General features: G+C 39.9%; 1 protein-coding gene across 1 annotated transcript in view; it reads right to left on the reverse strand.

Annotated features, from left to right (window-relative positions):
- Positions 1-15,018: 15,018 nt before the first annotated feature.
- The window catches only part of LOC126176727 (neprilysin-4-like), a 142,487-nt gene continuing 134,511 nt past the window's right edge, over positions 15,019-22,994 (reverse strand). Inside the window, exons 18-19 of the mRNA XM_049923896.1 lie at positions 21,395-21,559; positions 15,019-15,478 (exon numbers count right to left, since the gene is read on the reverse strand). Coding sequence (XP_049779853.1) covers positions 15,302-15,478; positions 21,395-21,559 — 342 coding nt within the window. The 3' untranslated portion in view covers positions 15,019-15,301. The remainder of the gene's footprint in view (positions 15,479-21,394; positions 21,560-22,994) is intronic.

Below are 22,994 nucleotides of genomic sequence, written 5' to 3' on the forward strand. Positions count from 1 at the left end.
TCTCTGCTTTCGTATTGTATCATATTCTGGGGTAACCCATCATTGAGAAAAGTGTGTTCATTGCACATAACGTGTAATCAGAATAATTGCTGGAGCTCATCCAAGATCATCCTGCAAACACTTATTTAAAGAGCTAGAGATCTTCACTGTAGTCTCACAATATATATATATTCACTTATGAAATTTGTTATTAACAATCTGATCAAATTCAAAAGTAATAGCAGTGTACTTGGCTACAACACTAGGAGAAAGGATGAGCTTCACTACTCAAGGTTAAATCTAACTTTGGCTCAGAAGGGGGTAAATTATGCTGCCACAAAAGTCTATGGTCACTTACCTAATAGCATCAAAAGTCTGACAGATAGCCATATAGAATTTAAAAGGAAATTAAAAGAATTCCTTACTGGCAACTCCTTCTACTCATTAGGTGAATTTTTGGATGTAGTAAGTAAGTAATTTCCCCAACCTCCACAAAAAAATTAAAAATATTAAGTGTCATGCAATATTTTGTGTAATGTAATATCTTGTATAGACACCTTTTATTAACGTGACACATTCCACATCATTACGAAGTGTCATATTCATGATCTATGGAACAAGTACTAACCTAATCTAATCTAATCTTTTCTCTATGTTGAGTTGACTGTCCTGTAGGCTATTTTTAGCCATTGTTTCCTGAGTATGTTGCCTATTCTGTGGGCTGCTTCAACTGTTCTGCCGTATGCCATCTTGTTTTTACACTTGTTAAACAATGATAGTCACAACTCAATTCACAGAACTTGACAGTAAGAAGATGAGGAAAAGAGAACGTAAGTGAAACATAATGTAAATACACACACACACACACACACAAGCTTTCATATAAAATTAATTAATTTCAGGCATAGCCATAACAGTTTCGAAATCATAATTTTTGCATAAATATTTTATCTACATTATGTTGTATATGGTTGCAGATGACAAACTGTAAGGAAAAACAGACACTGTAAAAACATAATATAGTAGGGAAACCACACCATGTGGTAAGAAGGTATGATTACATAATTTTAAATGCTCTTCAAAAACCTGTAATTACGATTTAAAAACTAATATTCACATGTATATAAACAGTTAAGAACATTCCTTATGTTTAACAGCCATAAAATAGAAAACCCACTGATGATGCTGCAACTGCAGTGAAACATGTCTGGTACAAAAAACAAAATTGTGTTTTGCTAAAGCTGGACCCCACCCATAATATATGCATTGTTAAAGCAAAGGCAGACAAAAGAGCTTCAACCTCAAGGTGATTATATGACTGTAGTCTCTGGCAATTGAAGCCATGTTGAATGAATAATCTAATCTAATCTAACACTCTGCCACTTGCCTGAGATGACAGTCATATGTGTGTGAGTTGCATTTGCATCAGAGTGAATGATTTTTGTGTGTGTGTGTGTGTGTGTGTGTGTGTGTGTGTGTGTTGTGTGTGTTTTTAATGAAGGCCTTGCTGGCCGAAAGTTTATTTGCAACAATATTTTTGTTGTGCCTATCAGAGACTCAGCATCTCCACTGCACAATGAGTTGCAACTTTCCTTTTCATAATATTGTTACATTCGATCCTGGAATAGACAGAAAAGTGGAGAAGGGAAGACACTAGAACATGAACTGAGGAACAAGCATTAAAGAGGAAGTTGCTTGGTAGAATTTTGGGCTTAGGACATGTTAATCAAGGCTAGCACTTGGTTTACCACCAGTAGAAGATATCTAGGGTCACCGAGTGTTTTCAGAAAGATTTTGAATGGGGAGGCAGGATTTCGAAACCAGATTTTAAACTGTAAGACATTTCCAATGGGCATGTGTGGCCTCTAACCACAGTTTATTGGTTATGAACTGTAAGTTAAAATTTGAGAAATTGTAAAATGGTACAAAATTAAGGAGCTAGGACTTGGATAAGTTGAAAGAACCAGAGATTGCTGAGCATTTCAGACGGAACATGAGGCAATGTTTGGCTGTTGCAGGGGGAGCGAAGATGAATGGGTAGCTTTGAGAACTGAAATAGTGAAGGCAGCAGATCAGACAGGCAATACGACAAGGTTCAGTAGAAATGTGAGGTTAATATGCAAGATATTGAATTTAATTGACCAAAGGTAAAATATAAAATTGCAGTAAATGAAGCAAGTGAAAGATAAAACAGACATCTAAAAAATGAGACTGACTGAAAATGCAAAATAGCTAGGCAGGAATAGCTACAGGAAATATGTAAGCTGTTTAAACATGCATGTCTAGCAGAAAGATAGATGCTGCCTATAGAAAATTAAAACCACCTTTGGACCAAAGGGAAGCAGCTGCATTAATATCAACAGCTCATATGGCAGTTAAATGGGCGTATGAACGTCTAAAAAATGAGAATTGCACAAAATATAAAATCGAAAACTACGAATGGCTAGAGAAGAAATGCAAAGAATAGAAACACCTGTATGAATGATTAGAGCTTGGGCAGCAAGCCAGTACTTCACAAGGATGGAAAAAGTGAAAGGTGGAAGGAATATGCAGATGGGTCATACAAAGGAGAGAAACTGGAAGACAATATTACAGAAAGTGAAGATAAAGTGGGTGAGACATGTGATGCTCCAAGAAGAATTTCACAAATGACTGAAAGACCTAAGTCAAAACAAGACACCTGAAGTAGATGAGATTTTCTAAGAATTATTGTAATGCTTCTTGCGAAAACCAACCACAACAGGACTATTCCACATCGTGTTTATGTTATACCTGAAAGGGGAAATAGGCTGAGACTTCGAGAAGAAAGTAATAATTTCAAAGAAAAGAGGTGCTGGCAGATGTGAATATTACCAAACTATCAGTCTAGTAGGTCATAGTTGCAAAATACTGACAAATTATTTACATAAGAATGATGCATCTGGTAGGAGCCAGCCTCGGGGAAGATCAGATTGGGTTCCAGAGAAATGTAGGAACATGAATGGGAATACCATCTTCATTCACACAATGAAGAAAAGCAAACCTGCATTCATAGCTTTTGTAGATTCAGAGAAAGCCTTTGACAGATTTAACTGGAATACACTCCTTGAAATTCTGAAGGTAGTAAGGATAAAATACAGGGAGCAGAAGACTATTTACGACTTGCTCAAATGGTTCTGAGCACTATGGGACTTAACATCTATGGACATCAGTTTCCTAGAACTTAGAACTACCTAAACCTAACTAACCTAAGGACATCACACAACACCCAGTCATCATGACGCAGAGAAAATCCCTGACCCCGCCAGGAATCAAACCCCGGAACCTGGGCGCGGTAAGCGAGAATGCTACCGCACAACCACGAGCTGCGGACTTTATGACTTGTACAGAAACCAGACTGCAGTTATAAAAGTCAAAGGATGAGAAAGGAAAGCAGTGGTTGAGAAGAGAGTGTGACAGTGCTGTAGGCTTTTATTCAATGTGTATGCTGAGTAAGTTGCGTAGGAAACCAAAGAGAAATTCGTAAAATGAATTAAAGTTAAGGAAGAACAAATAAATTCCACGAGTGATAGCAGAGGATTTGGTATATCAGCTGAACAAACCGAATACTGTCTTGGAAAAAGGTTATAACATGAACATCAAAACTAGTAAAACAAGGTTAACCCTGTGGTGCATGGTTTCCACTGTAGTGGACAGATGTTATTGGCCACTTTTACGTACACTGTGACCGTGTTTTTATGTCATCAATGCATGCAGTCCACTCCAGTGGACACTCTCCACCTGGTGCTGCCATCAGCAGGGCGGTAGTGGAACTATAAGAGCATCTGTTTGCGTCCAAACATCACAAGTCACAACTCACAATTGATCAAGATGGTGTCTAGGAAGCATGGCTATGGACCAGCGTGTAGTATTTCAGCGAAAGACTTCTATGGGCGTTCAATATGCAGGGTAAGAAAATTTGTAGTGAATCTGCTCCATTTCTAAATAATCAAAGATCGCTGAAACATATTTTTACGACTACTATGAAGCAAAACTATGTGTCCACTGCAGTGGTCATCATGCAGTAATGGCATTGGGCATGAGCTGTCTTACAACGTGACATAGTAACTTGAAACATTTAGTTTGTTTCTTATTTTACAGTTTTTAGTATAGTTCCTTAGTTTAGCACAGATCTTATAATTTACTGCACAAGAAATCCTATAATTAGTCCCAAAATTCCAAATTTCAGGAAGATTTTGAAGATTTGCCATCTCATTCAGATTGCACACTGGCAGCAAAACTGATGATGAATTCAGGGAACCACAGTCATCGAGAAACTTAATTGTGGAAACAAGTTCCAGCTCTGATGACAATGGTTCTGATTCTGATGATAGTGAGAGTGAAATTCCATGTGATGCTACAAGTTCCCAGCCAGTGAAAAGAACACAGCTGTCAAAGAGCGTCAGCAGATCAACAGTAATTCTGTACCAGTACCAAAATGTACAGGTGAGGAAAAGATAAATGTAACTGGAGACAGTCCTGTTGATTTCTTCACAGAAATAATTTCTAACAAAATGTTGGAACACATTGTGATTCAAACTAATCTGTATGCTCTTCAGAATGGCAAATTGAATCTTGGAGTGACAGTTCCTGAACTGAAAACATTTCTAGGTGTGAAAATAGTGATCAAGTACCCTCGTACCCAATCATACTGGTCATCAGATGAAGGTCTAAGGATGGATTTAGTAGCCAAGCCAAAGAAATGGGGACTGAAAGTCTGGGTGAGAGCTGGTTCTTCTGGTTATGTGTACCGTTTTGAAATATACCAAGGTGGATCTGGTGGGAGGTAGCCCGTTAGTGAGTTTGGAGCTTTTGCTAATGAGGTTCTATTACTTTGTGGTGATATCAAGTACAAGAACCACAAAGTAGAATGAGATTTTCACTCTGCAGTGGAGTGTGTGCTGATATGAAACTTCCTGGCAGATTAAAACTGTGTGCCAGACTGAGACTCAAACTCAGGACCCTTGCCTTTCGCAGGCAAGTGCTCTACCATCTGAGCCACCCGAGCGCGACTCACGCCCTGTCCTCACATCTTTACTTCTGCCAGTACCTCGTCTCCTACTTTCCAAACTTCACAGAAGCTCTCGGTCCGGCACACAGTTCTAATCTGCCAGAAAGTTTCAACCATAAAGTATTTTTCGACAACTTATTTACAAGTGTCCCACCACTCCATGAGCTAAAAAAAATGGCATTTGGGGCACTGGGACATGCCGAGCAAACCGGCTTCGAGGTGCTCAGTCAGTGCTTCCTTCAGACAAAGACATGAGAAAGGGTGTACAAGGGGACTGTGCATCTGTTGTGTGTAAAGTGGGCATAACCTTTACAAAATGGTTTGACAATAAGTGTGTTCATATTGCTCCTTCCTCTGCTGTTGCACAGCCCATCTCACAAGTTCAGCGCTGGAGCAAAAAGGAGAACAAGACCATCAGCATACCTCAACCATTCAGCGTCACTTGTTACAGTTGTCATAAGGGAGGTGTAGACATCATGGACCAGTGTCTAGCATTATATCCACATTGTTGACGAAGCAGGCGGTGGTACCTGCATGTCTTTTTTTCATTTTATTGATGTGACCATTGTGAACTCTTGGTTGCTATATAGGCAGGCAAGTAATGACATCCATCTCCTTGATTTCAAGGCGTCAGTGGCACGATCACTCATAAACCTGGCAAAACACGAACAGTCACCAGTTTCTACTCGAAGATTCCAGAAAAAGAGACCAGCTTGTGAAGCAGCAGATAAGGTGAGATATCATCAAGGAGGTCATTGGCCAAAACTTTTGGACATAAAAAAATGCAAACAGATGTCATAGTTAATTGTGCAAAAGGAAAACAAAGTATGTTTGCACTAGGCCTAAATGTAAGGAACCTCTATGTCTCAATTTGTTTTGAGAGTTTCCATACAAACAGAAATAATTAACAGACACAGACCCGGGAGTTCTTAAGTACATACTGTCCACTCCACTTTTTTATAGCAAATTTGAATAAAACTTTGTATTTTGTGATAATGGGCATTGTTCTTTAGATATAAACCCCATTTCAAAAATTTTGTCTCATGTGCTAATAATTCATACATCACAGGGTTAATGGTTTAATCGAATTAAGTCAGGTGGTACTGAAGTAATTAGGTTGAAAAATGGGACGCTGAAAGCAGTAGACGAGTTTTGTTTTTTGGGCAGCAAAATAAATGATACATGTTGAAGTACAGCAGATATAAAATGTAAACTGGCAAGAGCAAGAAAACAATTTCAGGAGAAGATAAATGTGTTAACATTGAACACAAAATTAAGTTTTATGAAAACTTTTCTGGAGGGATTTGTCTGGGGTATACCCTTGTGCAGAAGTGAAAACACGGACTTAAGAGAAAAAGAGAATAGAAGTGTTTGAAATGTGTTGCTATAGGACAGTGGTTGCCAACCTTTCTGCAACCACTACCCCTGAGTGTAAAGAGGTATTAGCTAGTAACCTCCTCTATATTCAATGTTTCGACATTAGCACCTAACTAAACTTCAGAATAAAAAAGAATTTTCTTCAAACATTTTAAATTTTGAGATAGCGAAAGGTAAATTATACTTAGTTTTCATTGACTTTTTACAGAACCATCAACAAGTCAATGAGGCAACTAGTACAGCTTATTTCCAACAACCTTTTTAGCAGAATGATGAAACAATTGTCAGTCACTGTGAGCGCTCCCCACAGCTGGCCGGTCCTCAGAAGAGAAAGCTGACTTTCTACATTGAGGGCCGACATTTCTTAATAAACATGCTTCCTCTGAACCACATCTCTCCTTAGTGACACTTGTTTTGAAAATACTCTGCATCCCCGTTTAAAACTGAAGAAGTTAAACTGTGTGTACTTGTCTGTAAATCACTTGATTGCTGGACCTTTTACTCCTGGACTAAGAGAAATTGGATAAACTTCATACTGCCATTGTTTTGTTTCTGATCACTGCCACCAATAATAATAATAATAATAATAATAATAATAATAATAATAATAATAATGTATTGAAGACTTGGTGTAGTATCAAGACTCCTGAGAATGCATGCATGGTGTCACAGTTGTTTGCATATAGTTCACAAAAAGAGACCAGATCATGCCACATTCACTATAATTTAATAGACTCTGTGAAGTGGATACTCAATGCTCAGAACATGAGACCACGAGGGGTGAGTGCTGAATAATGTTGCCCTGAAGTATGGTATCCCTCTCACCTACTAGTTCTCCATAGACACTGTGGGACTGTGCAAAGCTGTTCACTGCATAAGCATACAAAACCACCCCACAATTGGTGTCTTCATAGTTCATGTGCCCATCTGGTAGCACTATGCCAACCTGTTAAGTTCTGATACTGAAATAGCTTGAATGTAAACTTAACACCAAGGGGAGTTGGAGACTTTCCTGTGGCATGCTTTAGAGAAAAACCTTACATGCGCCAGCAAAGAGGTGCATAGTAGAAATGACTCTTGATCTTGATGCAGACAGTTCATGACGCAGTTTTTTGCTGGGCAGCGTGTCGTCTGCTACAGCACGAGATTGTCTGCCGGGGCAGATGAGTGACATGCATAAATGCATAGTAGTGGTTTGCCACCAGGGCTTTTCAATGAGCTATATCAACAAAGCAAAAAACATCTATTAGCTCTCTATAAATTTCATCTCCATGTGCTATTGACAGGTCTTAAATTATGAAAATTTCTTTACACAAATTATTTCCAGGTAAATTAACTGAAATATTGACATCAGTGATTGAGAAACTGTATTGTGTATTATTAATTTTAATGGATATGATGTTAAGTATTTTGTACAATTGTTCTACATGTGTTCTCTATAAATATGATCGAATAAATATGGAAAATAAGCCACTGAAACATATCAGGTAGTGGCAGTACTCCATGTTAGGGGCAGCTACCAAAGGTGTCTGTGTCCCCATGTCAGGGGCGGCCTGAACACATCTTCTGGGGCTAACAACCTCAGTCGTATAACTGGACGGACATGAGCCGTCCCATCAAGCATGTTTTTAGCTCATGGAATGGATCGCACTATGGAATCAAGATTTCCCCAAGGGGACAATCCGCCATTGACCAAGGTCGATGCAAGCAGGCATTCAGATTCTGGGGGACCTGCCAAAAAGTGCATAAGGGAAGAGTCGGAGCTCCCAAGAACCTCAAAGAAGATTAAAACTAAAAAGACTTTCAGAATTGGAACCATAAATGTACAGACAATGATTAAGGCTGGTAAACTTAAACAGGTAATAGATGAGATGAAATAGAGAAGCACTGGAATATTAGCGATGCAAGAAACAAGATACACTGACGAAGACACAGTGGAGTCAGAAGGCTTCATAATACTGAAGGGGAAACCAGGAGTTAAAGTGGGAAAGGAAAGACATGCACCTAGATACTTTGGTACAGGGTTCATAGTAGACAAGAGATACGAGGATGGCATAACGGAAATGAAGAGCAAGTCAGAAAGGTTATCAACACTGACTTTTCAAGCAGGGAACAAAAAGAATACAATAATAAATGGACATGCACCTACAAATGACAAGGACATGAAAGACAAGAAAGTTGCTGATAGTTTCTGGGAAGAGCTAGATGATACACTGAAAAACATACCATATAGACATGTAAAGATACTAGTAAGAGATTATAATGCACAGATTGGAAGAGAGAAGCAACATAAAGGAGTAGTGGGCGAGTACCCTGCACACCAGCGGACAAACAAAAATGGAGAAAGACTAATTGAACTATGTCGAGAACACAAAATGAGATTGATGACAACACACTTCAGGGCCAAACCATGTAACAAAAAGATGTGGGCAAACCCATGCACCCACCTTGGGGAATTCCAAGTTGACCACATAGTAATCAGCTGGACAAATGCTAAAGAGATCATGAACACAAAGTTCAGGAAGAACACAAGAATAGAATCAGATCACTATCTTACAGAAGTTAAGTGTCTTTGCATTCCAAACAGGGACAAACTGCCACAGTCAAATAGAAGAACAGAAAACATAAAGGTAGACAGAGACAAATTAAGACACAATCGATCCAGATATGAAGAAGGAATTGAATCATTCAATGAATGGGATGACATGAAGCGAAATATGGCGAAACAGGCTGAACTATGGGGAAAGGAAGAAAAGAAACGGAAGCACTGGTGGTGGAACAAGGAATGTGAGGAAGCAGTAGAGACTCGCAGGAATGCCTGGAGAGACTGGAGCAGCACGGAGGACCCAGAAAAATGGGAAATTTTCTTAGGAGCAAGAAAGGAAGTGGCCCAAACAATAAGATGGACCAGAAGACAGAAGATGAAGCAGGAACTGGGCGAGATTGAGACCAACTTAAGGAAAAACAACAGCAGACACTTTTTAGGGAAATTCAAAAAGAGTCTGATTGGATAAAAGAGTAGAGAACTGTTTATAAGAGATAAGAAAGGGGAGATGGCTGTCAGTGCAAAGGAGAACTGTCAGATTTTTGCAGAGCACTTTCATGACCTGCTGAACTGTGAACCACCTGAAGAAGAGCTGGAACTGGGGACTGACACAGAAAAGAGAGAGCCATGCCCTCCAACCAGGGATGAAGTCGCACACACCATAAGCGACCTGAAGAATAATAAGGCAACTGGAGAAGATGGTATGGCAGCCGAGATGATAAAGTGGGGAGGCAACAAAGCAATAGACAACATGACCAACATAATTCACCAGATCTGGAGAACAAAGAAGTTGCCAGAAGGATGGAAGAATGCAATTGTAGTACCAATACACAAGAAGGAGGACAAGAGAGATGCAAACAACTACGGAGGAATATCGCTACTAGAGGTCCGATACAAGGTGCTGTCAAAACTATTGCTCAAGAGAGTAGAAGAACAGGTAGAAAGTATAGTTGGCGACTACCAAGCAGGATATTTATCCTGAAGCAACTGATAGAACATAGGGCCTTAAAAAACAAAAAGACAGTAATAACCTTCGTGGACTTCACAAAGGCATATGACTCCATCAACAGACTCTTGTTAGGATCCTGAAGAGCAGAGGACTTGATGGAACTACACAAGAACTCATAAAAGAAATTCTGATAGACACAAAAGCAAGGGTGAGATTCAGAGGAGCACTGTCAGTGAGATCAAGACTGGTGTTAAACAGGGAGATGGATTGTCACTATTGTTGTTCATTATAGCACTGGACGAAGTGATCAGGCAGTGGAGAGCAATAAACAAGGAAATGGGAATACCATAGACCCATGTGGGGGACAAAAAGGACAACAGGGCTCAAGCGGACTGCCTAGCCTTTGCAGATGACATAGCAATAGTAAGTGAGACAGAAGAAGACACAAAGACACAACTCGACAACTTAAGTAAGGTAGCCAGAAAGGTGGGACTGAGGAGAGACTATAACAAGACAAAGACATTAAACACCACTGCAGACTGGGAAACACCGGAAGGCACTGTGCAAATGGAGGACAAATTTAAATACCTGGGAGAATTTATAACAGGAAGGAACAGGAGCAAAGAGGGAATAACAGAGATGATGAGGTCAGCCTTCTGCATGATGAGAGAGATATACAATAAAAAGAGTATATCCACAGAGGCAAAGATAAGCCACTACAAGGCAACAGTGAGGAATGCGGTATTATATGTTGCTGAGACGATGACATCAGGAAGAAATGGGGGAGAACAACTAGAGAAAGAAGAGAGAAAAATACTAGGTCCCAAGAGAGGTGGAGAGAAGTGGATGCGAAGACCTAGGGAAATTCTGTACCAGAACATGAGAATAATATCTGGGGAAATCAGGGCAAGTCATGTGATGAAAATATTTACCTGTCAAAATAAGTAAGTGTCACATGGTTGACAAAGACAAGTACATTTCGCTGGTATCACAATCATGGTGCAGTTCTGTTAGGCATTATCATCTAAGAAAGTTATATTGTAGTGCATTATGCATCATGATAAAAATAACTGTCAGTATATTGTATATACTTATTGGAATATTTATCACACCTCTTGATGTAAATGAATAGGTAAAAAATCTACTAACCCAGTGCTGGCAGGGCAAAACACACACAAAAGGATTTAACGTTTATAAAACTTCAGAGCCAGTGGCTCCTTTTTCTGGCAGAAGAGTTGAAGAGGAAGGAATAGGGATGAAGAAACGGACTTGAGAGTTTTAGGGAAAGTAGTACAGTTCAGAAAAGTCACCCAGAACCCCATGCCAGAGGAGACTTACTGGACAGGATGAGAAGGAAAGATTGGTGGTTGGGGACTGCACCAAATGAGATTTGAAATCCTGAGAGCTTAAAGGTAAAAGACTGGTAGTATGCAAGACAAAGACTACTACTAAAACATTTTGCACAAGTTAATAAGAGTAAAAACCTAAGTGGATTGTATGTAACAGAGGTGGGAGGGGGGATGGCAAAAAGTAGACGCCAGAAAATGAAAGATGTATAAAACTAAAATGGAATGAAGAAAGGAGTAGATATTGTCAATAAATGCTGAGACAGAAGGAATTAACGTAAATTAAGGCCAGGTGGGTGGCGAGAACAAAGGACATGTTGTAGTGCTAGTTCCCACCTGCAGAGTTCTGAGAAACTGGTGTCTGGAGGAATAATCCAGATGGTGCACCTGCTGAAACAGCACCGAGGTCATGACTGTCATGTGGTACAGCATGCTCTCCAACAGAATATTGTGTGTTGCCTGTATACATCCTATGCCTATGCCAATTCACCATGACTGATAACTGGGTGGTAGTCATTCCGATGTAAAAGGCTGAACAGCCTTTACATAATAGGTGGTATGTGACATGTCATTTCAGAAGTGACTCTCCCTTTGATAATATATGTTTTGTCAGTTACAGGGTTGGAATAGGTGGTGGTAGGAGGGTGCATAAAGCAAGACTTGTAGCAGGGACGGTCACAGGGATAGCAACCGTAGAATAGGGACATGGGTGCGGAAGAAGCATAGGGTCTGACAAGGATATGGGGAAGATTGGGAGGGCGACATAAAGCTATTCTAGGTGTGGTGGGCAAAATATCATGCAGAATGGGTCTCATTACAGAGCACGATTTTAGGAAGTCATGGCCTTGTCGAAGTACCCGATTGATACATTCGAGACCAGGATAACACTGGGTGACAAGTGTTGTGGTCCGAAGCTGTTTTTTGGAGGGATCAGCAGTACCAGGATTGGAAGTGATGGCCCGGGAAATCTGCTTTTGAACTAGGCTATTGGGATAGTTACATCCAGTGAAGGCTGAAGTGAAAGTGGTGGTGTATGGCTGTAAAGAGTCTGCAACAAAACAAATATGTTTGCCTCAAATGCCGAGGCTGTATGGGAGGGAATGTTTGATATGGAAAGGATGGCAGCTGTCAGAATGTCAGTACTGTTGTTTGTTAGTAGATTTGATGTGGACAGATGTGTGTAACTGGCCTTCGCTGAGGATGAGATCAACGTCAAGGAAAGTGGCATGGAATTCGAAATAGGTTCATGTGAAATTTAATTAGGAGAAGGTGTTTAGAGAATCCAGGAATTTTAACAGGTCAGCCTCACCATGAGTCCATGTGGAAAAGATGTCATCAATGTATCTAAACCCAACCAGTGGCTGAAGGCTTATGGATTCCAGAAACACCTCCTCCAAGTGACCCATGAAAGCGGTGGCATAGGAAGGAGTCATCCTGGTTCCCATAGCTGTACCCCTGATCTGTTAGTATGTCTGCTCCTCAAAAGTGAGGTAATTGTTGGTAAATATAAAGTTGATTAAAGTGAGGAAGAAGAATGTCATAGGCTCGGAATCAGTTGGACTTTGACTGAGAAAATGTTCAGCAGCAGACGTACCATGTACATGGGGGATGTTGGTATAAAGGGAGATTTCATCAATGGTGACAAATAAGGTTTGAGGTTGGAGTGGGATGGGCATGGATTTCAGACAATCTAAGAAATGGTTGGTATCTTTAATATAAGAGGAAAATCTTTGTACTATGTGTTTCAGGTGTTGATCAGCTAAGGCAGATATACATTTGGTGGGTGCTTTGAAGCCAGCAACTATAGGACGGCCAGGATGATTGGGTTTGTGGATCCTAGGAAGAAGGTAAAAGGTGGGGCTAAGTGGTTTGGGTGGGGTAAGAAGTTCTGTGGATTGAGATGTAAATCCTTGTGAGGGGCCTGAGGTTTTTAGGAGGGACTGCAGGACAGTTTGAAACACAGGGATGGGATCTCGATGGCAGATGCTGTATGTAGAGGTGTCAGACAACTGGAGTAGACCTTCATTAACATACTCATGTCAATCAAGTACCACAGTGGTAGATCCTTTGTCTGCTGGGAGGATAATGATGGAGTCATCAGCTTTAAGGGAATGTAGAGCCTGGAGTACCGCAGGTTAGGGTCATTTTGTAGGGACCTGAGGAAAGGTTGTGAAACAATGCTGGATATGAGGAATTCTTGGAAGACTTGTAAGGAACGATTCTGAGATAGTGATGGTGTATCAAGTTGGGATCGTTGTCAGAACTGTTCCAGGTAGGGTTCAGTGTCTGGTTTGCTGTCAGAAGGGTTTTGGGACAGGGTTGCAAAGTGATATTTCCAGTTGACATTATGTGTAAAGGAAAGTATGTGACTGTGTCAAGCAGGACACTACTAACGCTGTCTCCAAACATTATGGGCTTGTTTTTCCTGCTCATTTGCATTAACTTACATTTTTCTACATTTAGAGCTAGCTACCATTCATCACACCAACTAGTAATTTTGTCTAAGTCATCTTCTATCTGCCTACAGTCACTCAACTTCGACACCTTACTGTACACCACCGCATCATCAGCGAGCAACCACAAACTGCTGCTTACCCTGTCTGCCAAATCATTTATGAATATAGAGAATAATAGCGGTACAATCACACTTCCATGGGGTATTCCTGACAATGCCCTTGTCTCTGATGAACTCTTGCCTTCAAGGAGAACATTTTGGGTTCTATAACTTAAGAAGTCTTTGAGCCACTCACATATCTGGGAACCTATTCCATATGCTTGTACCTCGTTAACAGCATGCAGTGGGGCACTGTGTTAAATGCTTACTGGAAATATAGAAATATGGAATCCGCTTCTTGCCCCCCATTCATAGTTCACAGTGTATCATGTGAGAAAAGACCAACCTGAGTTTCACAAGAGTGATGCTTTCTAAAACCATGCTGATTTGTGGATGTAAATTCTTGGTCTCCAGAAAATTTATTGTATTCGAACTGAGGGTATATTCAAGGATTCTGCAGCAGACTGATGTTAGAGCTATTGGTCTGTAAGTTTGCCAGTCCATTCTTGCGCCCCTCTTATAGACACTTTTTTCAGTCATTTTGGACTTTTCAGTTGGTGAGAGGTTCGTGATACACGCAAGTTAGGTAAGGGGCCAAGGCTGTAGAGTAGTCATTGTAAAACTGAATTGGGATTGCATCTGCACCTGGGGTTTGAGTGACCTCCCACTCCTTTCTAATCTACCCAATTTTATCCCTCTTTCCTTCATGATTAAGGAACTAACAGTTCCAGGAACTAGGACTAACTTACAATTTTATTTGTATCTACTGAAACTGTTTGAATTTCACATCCAGAAGGTCATACAGCTGTCCGTCTGTAATTTTATGGTTTTATGAGCGAATTACCTTTTTGCTACAATTAAACATCTCATAATAATTTTGGTAGGTGGCACCATTACTTTTTATGAAATCATGTCAGGGCAAATGTTAAGTGTAACTTACACAAAACTGTCAATCATCAAAAATTTGATGACTTTAAACTCAAAAATGGAGGTTAGCACTTGTGTCAAAAGGCTAGAAGAGGTGCACACATTTAACCAGTTGTTGAAACAGTGCTGCCAACAACATACATGTAAAGTAACACATCAGAGAAAAGAAAGATTAAACAAATATTGACATTTACAGGAGATGTATTGTTATAAAACAACAGACAACGGAAAAAATAACATGGAATAGGTGCTTATTGTTTATAGGATGACAGAAATTGAGAAAATTATATTTATATAAAAAAGTAACTTTATTAAAAATCATTTATATATACACACAATATAATAATGCTGTTGATCATTTCAACAGACTAATGTCGATGTCTCTGTGAATTTGTACAAGTGTGCGTGGAACTGTGCCAATACTGATACGGGTTATTAATCGATTGTGTCTGTACAGTCAAGAATCATATTTTGTCACTTCTGTAGATTTTCATTTACAGATTTTGACAGACTGTACAATATACAAGCAAACTAGTGCTAGTGATTCATGACAATATGCAACAAATTGTAAGCCCATGACAAATGTGCTATAAAGTTACCATAAAAGACATTTATCATTGGGATTCATCGGTGAGCCTTGTGGGCATTTCCAAACTCTAGAAAAATCTTCAGAATTAGCTAAGGTACCTCTGACTCGATACTTGTGTGGGCTGTGTGGGTCTGACAACACTTCTTGAAGGAGAGACTCGCTAGTTGTAGATTCACACCATACCTAGAAAGAAAATGCATACAATATGTTAGAGTTCTGTCTCAATGACTTACAACATTCATGTTTACAGTATGAGACTAATGAAACTGCAACATTTCTTTGCCTTTTGTAATTCTCTCATCTCCAATGTAAGATATATAAAAATCGGTAAAACAAACTGGAAAGTTTCATATAAGTCTCAAATATACAGTATTTAAAATTTGTGCACAGTATTTATACTTTTTAAACATGTAAATAAAATAAGTGTGTTTTAATATGATACACACATTCATTCCTTTTGCTATCTAGTATAAGACTGGGATGAATATGTAACCAGATGATGTCAGGCAAAGAACCAGTCAATAAAAATATACAGTATTTCTGATATTCCATCTAATTTAAATGAAGGGGGCATTCTGCAGCTAGACAGCATTGTAAGTGGAAATCTGGTCCAACACTCAACAGTCCAATTACTACTAACTTTTTATTCTCTCTTGCCAGTGAAGGAACCTCTGGTTCTGAGAGCTATAATTAAATCTCTTTTTTACTTATGCCTGTATCAAATCTCCAGTGAGACAATACAAATATTTCAAGTATATGTATGCATGAAAAAGCCTTTTACAAGAGAAGGTTGGAAAGTAACACACAATAATTTTACTACCAAAAAGTTTAATAGGTAACAAAACAAAAAAATCAGAAATGAATTCACATCTTTTACCTCCTTTTCTAGTCATCAACATTCTCCACACATTTCTCCCATCATGGTACCAGTTTCAACATGCCCTGTTTGTAGAAGTCCATTTGGTTGGAGTCTAGCTATCTGTGGACTGCTGATTTCATTTCCTCATCTGTTGCAAAGTGTTGGCTGGGCAGGAATTTCTTCATGGGAACAAATAGATGAAAATCCAGTGGTGCAATGTCTGGACCATATGGTGGAGGTGGGAGCAACTCTCACCCAAATTCTACAATTTTCTCATGAACGAGAACAGGAACATGAGGCGAGCAGTGTGATTAAGAAGTTTGACATCATCGGCATTAATGTTGTGGAGTTTGTCACAAAGTGTGTGACTCAGCTGAACCAAAGTTTACGTGGGGGCTGTAACATTCACAGTGTACTTGTGTTCAGCAAAGTCCACCAGTAACACACCAGGCATAGCAGATTTGGTCACTTTGAATTTTTTTCATATTGTGAAATCAGTATATTCCTACTCCATAGAGTCTTGCTTGGTTTTGTGTGTATAGTGGTATGCTCATGCCTCATCACCAGTGATGAATCCTTTCATAAAATGTTGCCCTTCTGTGGCTGAATGCATAAAGTGATACAAGCTTGCCATCGTTTGTTGGCCCTTGTCATTGTCTGTCAGGTTCTTAGGCATCCAGTGAGCACTAACTTTATTAAATTCCAATGCATCATGAATGATACTGTACACCACACCATAGGAAATGTTGAACAACTATGATAAGGTTTGCAACTGCACACACCAATTATTCAAAGTTGTTGCCTCAATGGCTCAAACATTCTGCATGGTTGCAGCTGTTACCCACTGCCCAGAGTGTGATGAATCACTCAGGTTCACATGGCCCTCTTGGAAGAATGCACACCACTTGCAGACATTGCTACAGTCCATACAGTCATTCCGATACATACCACACGTCTCTGTGATTTTCGCACAGTTTATGCCCTTTGGCCCACATATCTTGAACTACACTTCACCACTCTTCATGAGTTAATGACAGCAACATGCACATCATGTTTTCTTTGTAGTTCAGACTTCTCTTGCTAGATCTGCATATGAAAACAAAATACCCCCTGCAGTGCAAACTTCAAGCTGTATCGTTGTGAAAGTTCAACATTCCAGCTGCGATAACAGGCGAGAAAAAAAATATTGTGAGTTACTTTTCAATCCTCCCTCATACACTGTTCTATGAAATTTGCTGGTACTTTTCATGTTTCAACCATTTTAATAATTCCTATTTCATATTCGGAGCGTGGAATGTCAGATCCCTTAATTGGGCAGGTGGATTAGAAAATTTAAAAAGAGAAAGGGATAGGTTAAAGTTAGATATAGTGGGAATTAACAAAGTTCGGTGGCAGGAGGAACAAGACTTTTGGTCAGATGAATACAGGGTTATAAATACAAAATCAAATAGGGGTAATGCAGGAGTAGGTTTAATAATGAATAAAAAAAATAGAAGTTCGGGTAAGCTACTACAAACAACATAGTGAATGTATTATTGTGGCCAAGATAGACACGAAACCCACGCCTACCACAGTAGTACAAGTCTATATGCCAACTAGCTCTGCAGATGATGAAGAAATTGAAGAAATGTATGATGAGATAAAAGAAATTATTCAGGTAGTGAAGGGAGACGAAAACTTTATAGTCATGGGTGACTGGAATTCGATAGCAGGAAAAGGGAGAGAAGGAAACGTAGTAGGTGAATATGGAATGGGGGTAAGAAATGAAAGAGGAAGCCGCCTGGTGGAATTTTGCACAGAGCACAACTTAATCATAGCTAACACTTGGTTCAAGAATCATAAAAGAAGGTTGTATACATGGAAGAAGCCTGGAGACACTGACAGGTTTCAAATAGATTATATAATGGTAAGACAGAGATTTAGGAACCAGGTTTTAAATTGTAAGACATTTCCAGGGACAGATGTGGACTCTGACCACAACTGTTGGTTATGAACTGTAGATTAAAACTGAAGAAACTGCAAAAAGGTGGGAAATTAAGGATATGGGACCTGAATAAACTGAAAGAACCAGAGGTTGTACAGAGTTTCAGGGAGAGCGTAAGGGAACAATTGACAGGAATGGGGGAAAGAAATACAGTAGACGAAGAATGGGTAGCTTTGAGAGATGAAATAGTGAAAGCAGCAGAGGATCAAATAGATAAAAAGACGAGGGCTAGTAGAAACCCTTGGGTAACAGAAGAGATACTGAATTTAATTGATGAAAGGAGAAAATACAAAAATGCAGTAAGTGAAGCAGGCAAAAAGGAATACAAACGTCTCAAAAATGAGATCGACAGGAAGTGCAAAATGGCTATGCAGGGATGGCTAGAGGACAAATGTAAGGATGTAGAGGCTTATCTCACTAGGGGTAAGATAGATACTGCCTACAGGAAAATTAAAGAGACCTTTGGAGAAAAGAGAACCACTTGTATGGATATCAAGAGTTCAGATGGAAACCCAGTTCTAAGAAAAGAAGGGAAAGCAGAAAGGTGGAAGGAGTATATAGAGGGACTATACAAGGGCGATGTACTTGAGGGCAATGTTATAGAAAGGGAAGAGAATGTGGAAAAAAATGAAATGGGAGATACGATACTGCGTGAAGAGTTTGACAGAGCACTGAAAGACCTGAGTGGAAACAAGGCCCCAGGAGTAGACAACATTCCATTAGATCTACTGACGGCCTTGGGAGAGCCAATCCTGACAAAACTCTACCATCTGGTGAGCAAGATGTATGAGACAGGCAAAATACCCTCAGACTTCAAGAAGAATATAATAATTCCAATCCCAAAGAAAGCAGGCGTTGACAGATGTGAAAATTACCGAACTATCAGTTTAATAAGTCATGGCTGCAAAATACTAACGCGAATTCTTTACAGACGAATGGAAAAACTGGTAGAAGCTGACCTCGGGGAAGATCAGTTTGGATTCCGTAGAAATATGGGATCACGAGAGGCAATACTGACCCTACGACTTATCTTAGAAGCTAGACAAAAAAAAAAGGCAAACCTACGTTTCTAGCATCTGTAGACTTAGAGAAAGCTTTTGACAATGTTGACTGGAATACTCTCTTTCAAATTCCAAACGTGGCAGGGGTAAAATACAGGGAGTGAAAGACTATTTACAATTTGTACAGAAACCAGATGGCAATTATAAGAGTCGAAAGGCATGAAAGGGAAGCAGTGGTTGGGAAGGGAGTGAGACAAGGCTGTAGCCTCTCTCCGATGCTATTCAATCTGTATATTGAGCAAGCAGTAAAGGAAACAAAAGAAAAGTTCAGAGTAGGTATTAAAATCCATGGAGAAGAAATAAAAACTTTGAGGTTCGCCGATGACATTGTAATTCTGTCAGAGACAGCAAAGGACTTGGAAGAGCAGTTGAACGGAATGGATAGTGTCTTGAAAGGAAGATATAAGATGAACATCAACAAAAACAAAACGAGGGTAATGGAATTTAGTCGGTGATGCTGAGGGAATTAGATTAGGAAATGAGACACTTTAAGTATTAAAGGAGTTTTGCTATTTGGGGAGCAAAATAACTGATGATGGTCGAAGTAGAGAGGATATAAAATGGAGACTGGCAATGGCTACGAAAGAGTTTCTGAAGAAGAGGAATTTGTTAACATCAAGTATAAATTTAAGTGTTAGGAAGTCATTACTGAAAGTATTTGTATGGAGTGTAGCAATGTATGGAAGTGAAACGTGGACGATAAACAGTTTGGACAAGAAGAGAATGGAAGCTTTCAAAATGTGGTGCTACAGAAGAATGCTGAAGATTAGATGGGTAGATCACATAACTAATGAGGAGGTATTTAATAGGATTGGGGAGAAGAGGAGTTTGTGGTACAACTTTACAACTTTACTAGAAGAAGGGATCGGTTGGTAGGACATGTTCTGAGGCATCACGGGATCACCAATTTAGTATTGGAGGGCAGCGTGGAGGGTAAAAATCATAGAGGGAGACCAAGAGAAGAATACACTAAGCAGATTCAGAAGGATGTAGGCTGCAGTAGGTACTGGGAGATGAAGAAGTTGCACAGGATAGAGTAGCATGGAGAGCTGCATCAAGCCAGTCTCAGGACTGAAGACCACAACAACAACAACATTAAACAATGAAAAATCCAGGATGGAATGTAACAATATTATGAAAAGGGTAGTTGCTGCTCACCATATAGTGGAGATGATGTGTCACAGATAGGTACAAGAAAAAGACTGTCACAAAATAATTCAGCCAACACAGCACACGTTGGGACAGGCGGCTGGGTGGTGGTAAAGAGGAGGCTGAGGCGGGGAGGGGTAGGGATAGCAGCGTAGGGGTGTGGGATGATAAAGTGCTGCTGGGGAGCATGCAAGTATGAGGTGGGGAGAGGGTAGGACAGCTATGTGCAGTCAGGAGGTTAGACAGAGGGCAGGGGGAGGGGAGGGGGGGGGGGTAGTGGGAAAGGGGAGAAGTAAAAAGACTAGGATCATTGGTGGAGTAGAAGGCTGTGTAGTGCTGGAATGGGAACAGGGAATGACTAATAAAAGTTGAGGACAGGAGGGTTATGGGAACATAGAATATATTGCAGTGAGAATTCTCACCTGTGGAATTCAGAAAAGCTGGTGTTGGTGGGAAGGAATCATATGGCACAGATTGTGAAGCAGTCATTGAAATGAAGAATGTCATGTTGGGTTGCATGCACAGCAACATGGTGGTCCAGCTGTTTCTTGGCTACAGTTTGTCGGTGGCTGTTCATGCGGACAGACAGCTTGTTGGTTGTCATGCCCACATAGAATTCAGCGCAGTGGTTGCAGCTTGGCTTGTAGATCACATGACTGGTTTCACAGGTAGCCCTGCCTTTGATGGAATAGGTAATGTCTGTGATCAGAGTGGAGTAGGTAGTGGTGGTGGTGGTGGTGGTGGTGGTGGTGGTGGTGGTGGTGGTGGTGGTGGAGGAGGAGGAGGAAGAGGAGGAGTAGGAGTAGGAGTAGGATGTATGGGAGAAGTCTTGCATCTAGGTCATATTACAAGGATATGAGCCATGAGACAAGAGTTTGGGAGCATCAGTTGTGCAGAGATAGACAAGGATATTGTGTAGGTTTGGTGCAAGGCAGAATACCACTGTGGGATGGGTGGCAGGACATTTCTCATTATGGTGCATAACGAGAGGTTACAACTGTATATGAGCATAAAACGTATTATAATACCTTTTTTTTTTTACTTACTGTTGCAAATCCAAGAAAGAACAGTTGGTCTGGAGTGAATTGCTCGAGGCCAGGTAGCCGTGGCTCAGGTCCGTTCCTTTCCACATAACTGCGATACGCATGATATGCTTGACGGAGGCCTCCATTGTCAGCTATATTTTCACCTAATGTGGTCACACCATTCATCTGTGAAGAAACGGGGATAAGTGGAGAACTTTCCTTTAGGTGAAAAAAATATTAACATTTATTTTCTTTTGTTCCTTGTCTGTAGACATTTACAGCTCTTTGATTATAGGTTTTCTATGTTATGTATCATTAATCACTAATTAGAATACAGAAACTTATTTTAAAAAATTAACAGCTATGACAACACATCTTCATACTTTATTTTTGTGATTTATTTGTTTCACTTAGTTATAATCCGTCCTTAGAATTGAATCACAGTCAGTGTCATAATCTGATGTGTATACAAATAAATACACACATTGTGAAAAGGATATGATAAGAGCCATATAGCAATAGGCCATTACTATTTTCAATCAAAATACAATTTGTCCACCATAGACCACATGATGGATGTTCATTACACAAAACACACACACACACACACACACACATGGAATAAATAGAACAAAATTAGAACTTAAGATCATCTGTAGGGTTAATTTTGAACTTTCACATTGTGCAGAATGCCTTTACATATTCATAGATCTTCGTCTCCCCTCATTTTCACACAACATACATACCATTTCCTCAAACTCATTTACAGAGCTATAGAGTCGGAGTTGTCTAGTAGAAATGGTTTCAGTTCACTCTTAAAACTTTTACTATCTGCCAGCACCTTTAATTCGCAAGAGAGTTGGGCAAATATTTCTATGGCTACATTCTTCACTCCTTTCTATGCAAGAGCAAGGCCAAGTTCTGGATAGTGGAGGTTATTTTTGTTCATAGTGCTTTATTTATGAACACTGCTATTAATTTCGAACAGTGCCTGATTCATAAGACAGTAAATTTATTGTACAGTTGATTTTAAATTTTTTAAACATTTTTGCACAAATGTTGAGGATGGACAACATACATCCTAACAGCACATTTCTGTGCTGTGAATAGTTAGCAGCTGTATGTGGAACTGACCCAGAAAATTATTCCATATGTTATGAAGGAATATAAGTGTGCAAAGTAAGCCTACTTTTTGATGCGTTTGCCACCAAAATCACCAGTGTGCAGACATATCAACAGAACAAGCAGACATATCATATGTCTGCTTGTGTCTGTATATGTGTGGATGGATATGTGTGTGTGTGCGCGAGTGTATACCCGTCCTTTTTTCCCCCTGAGGTAATTCTTTCCGCTCCCGGGATTGGAATGACTCCTTACCCTCTCCCTTAAAACCCACATCCTTTCGTCTTTCCCTCTCCTTCCCTCTTTCCTGATGAAGCAACCGTTCGTTGCGAAAGCTTGAATTTTGTGCGTATGTTTGTGTTCGTTTGTGTGTCTGTCGACCTGCCAGCACTTTCAGCATGCCACCCTTCACCTCAAAAAACTATCCAATCTCCTGGTTTCCCACCTCCGGAAAGGCAACTCACTCACCCTTCACAACCCTTCCAGCAAACCTCAACCA

The sequence above is a fragment of the Schistocerca cancellata genome, chromosome 3 (assembly GCF_023864275.1).
Source record: "Schistocerca cancellata isolate TAMUIC-IGC-003103 chromosome 3, iqSchCanc2.1, whole genome shotgun sequence".
NCBI classification, from domain to species: domain Eukaryota; kingdom Metazoa; phylum Arthropoda; class Insecta; order Orthoptera; family Acrididae; genus Schistocerca; species Schistocerca cancellata.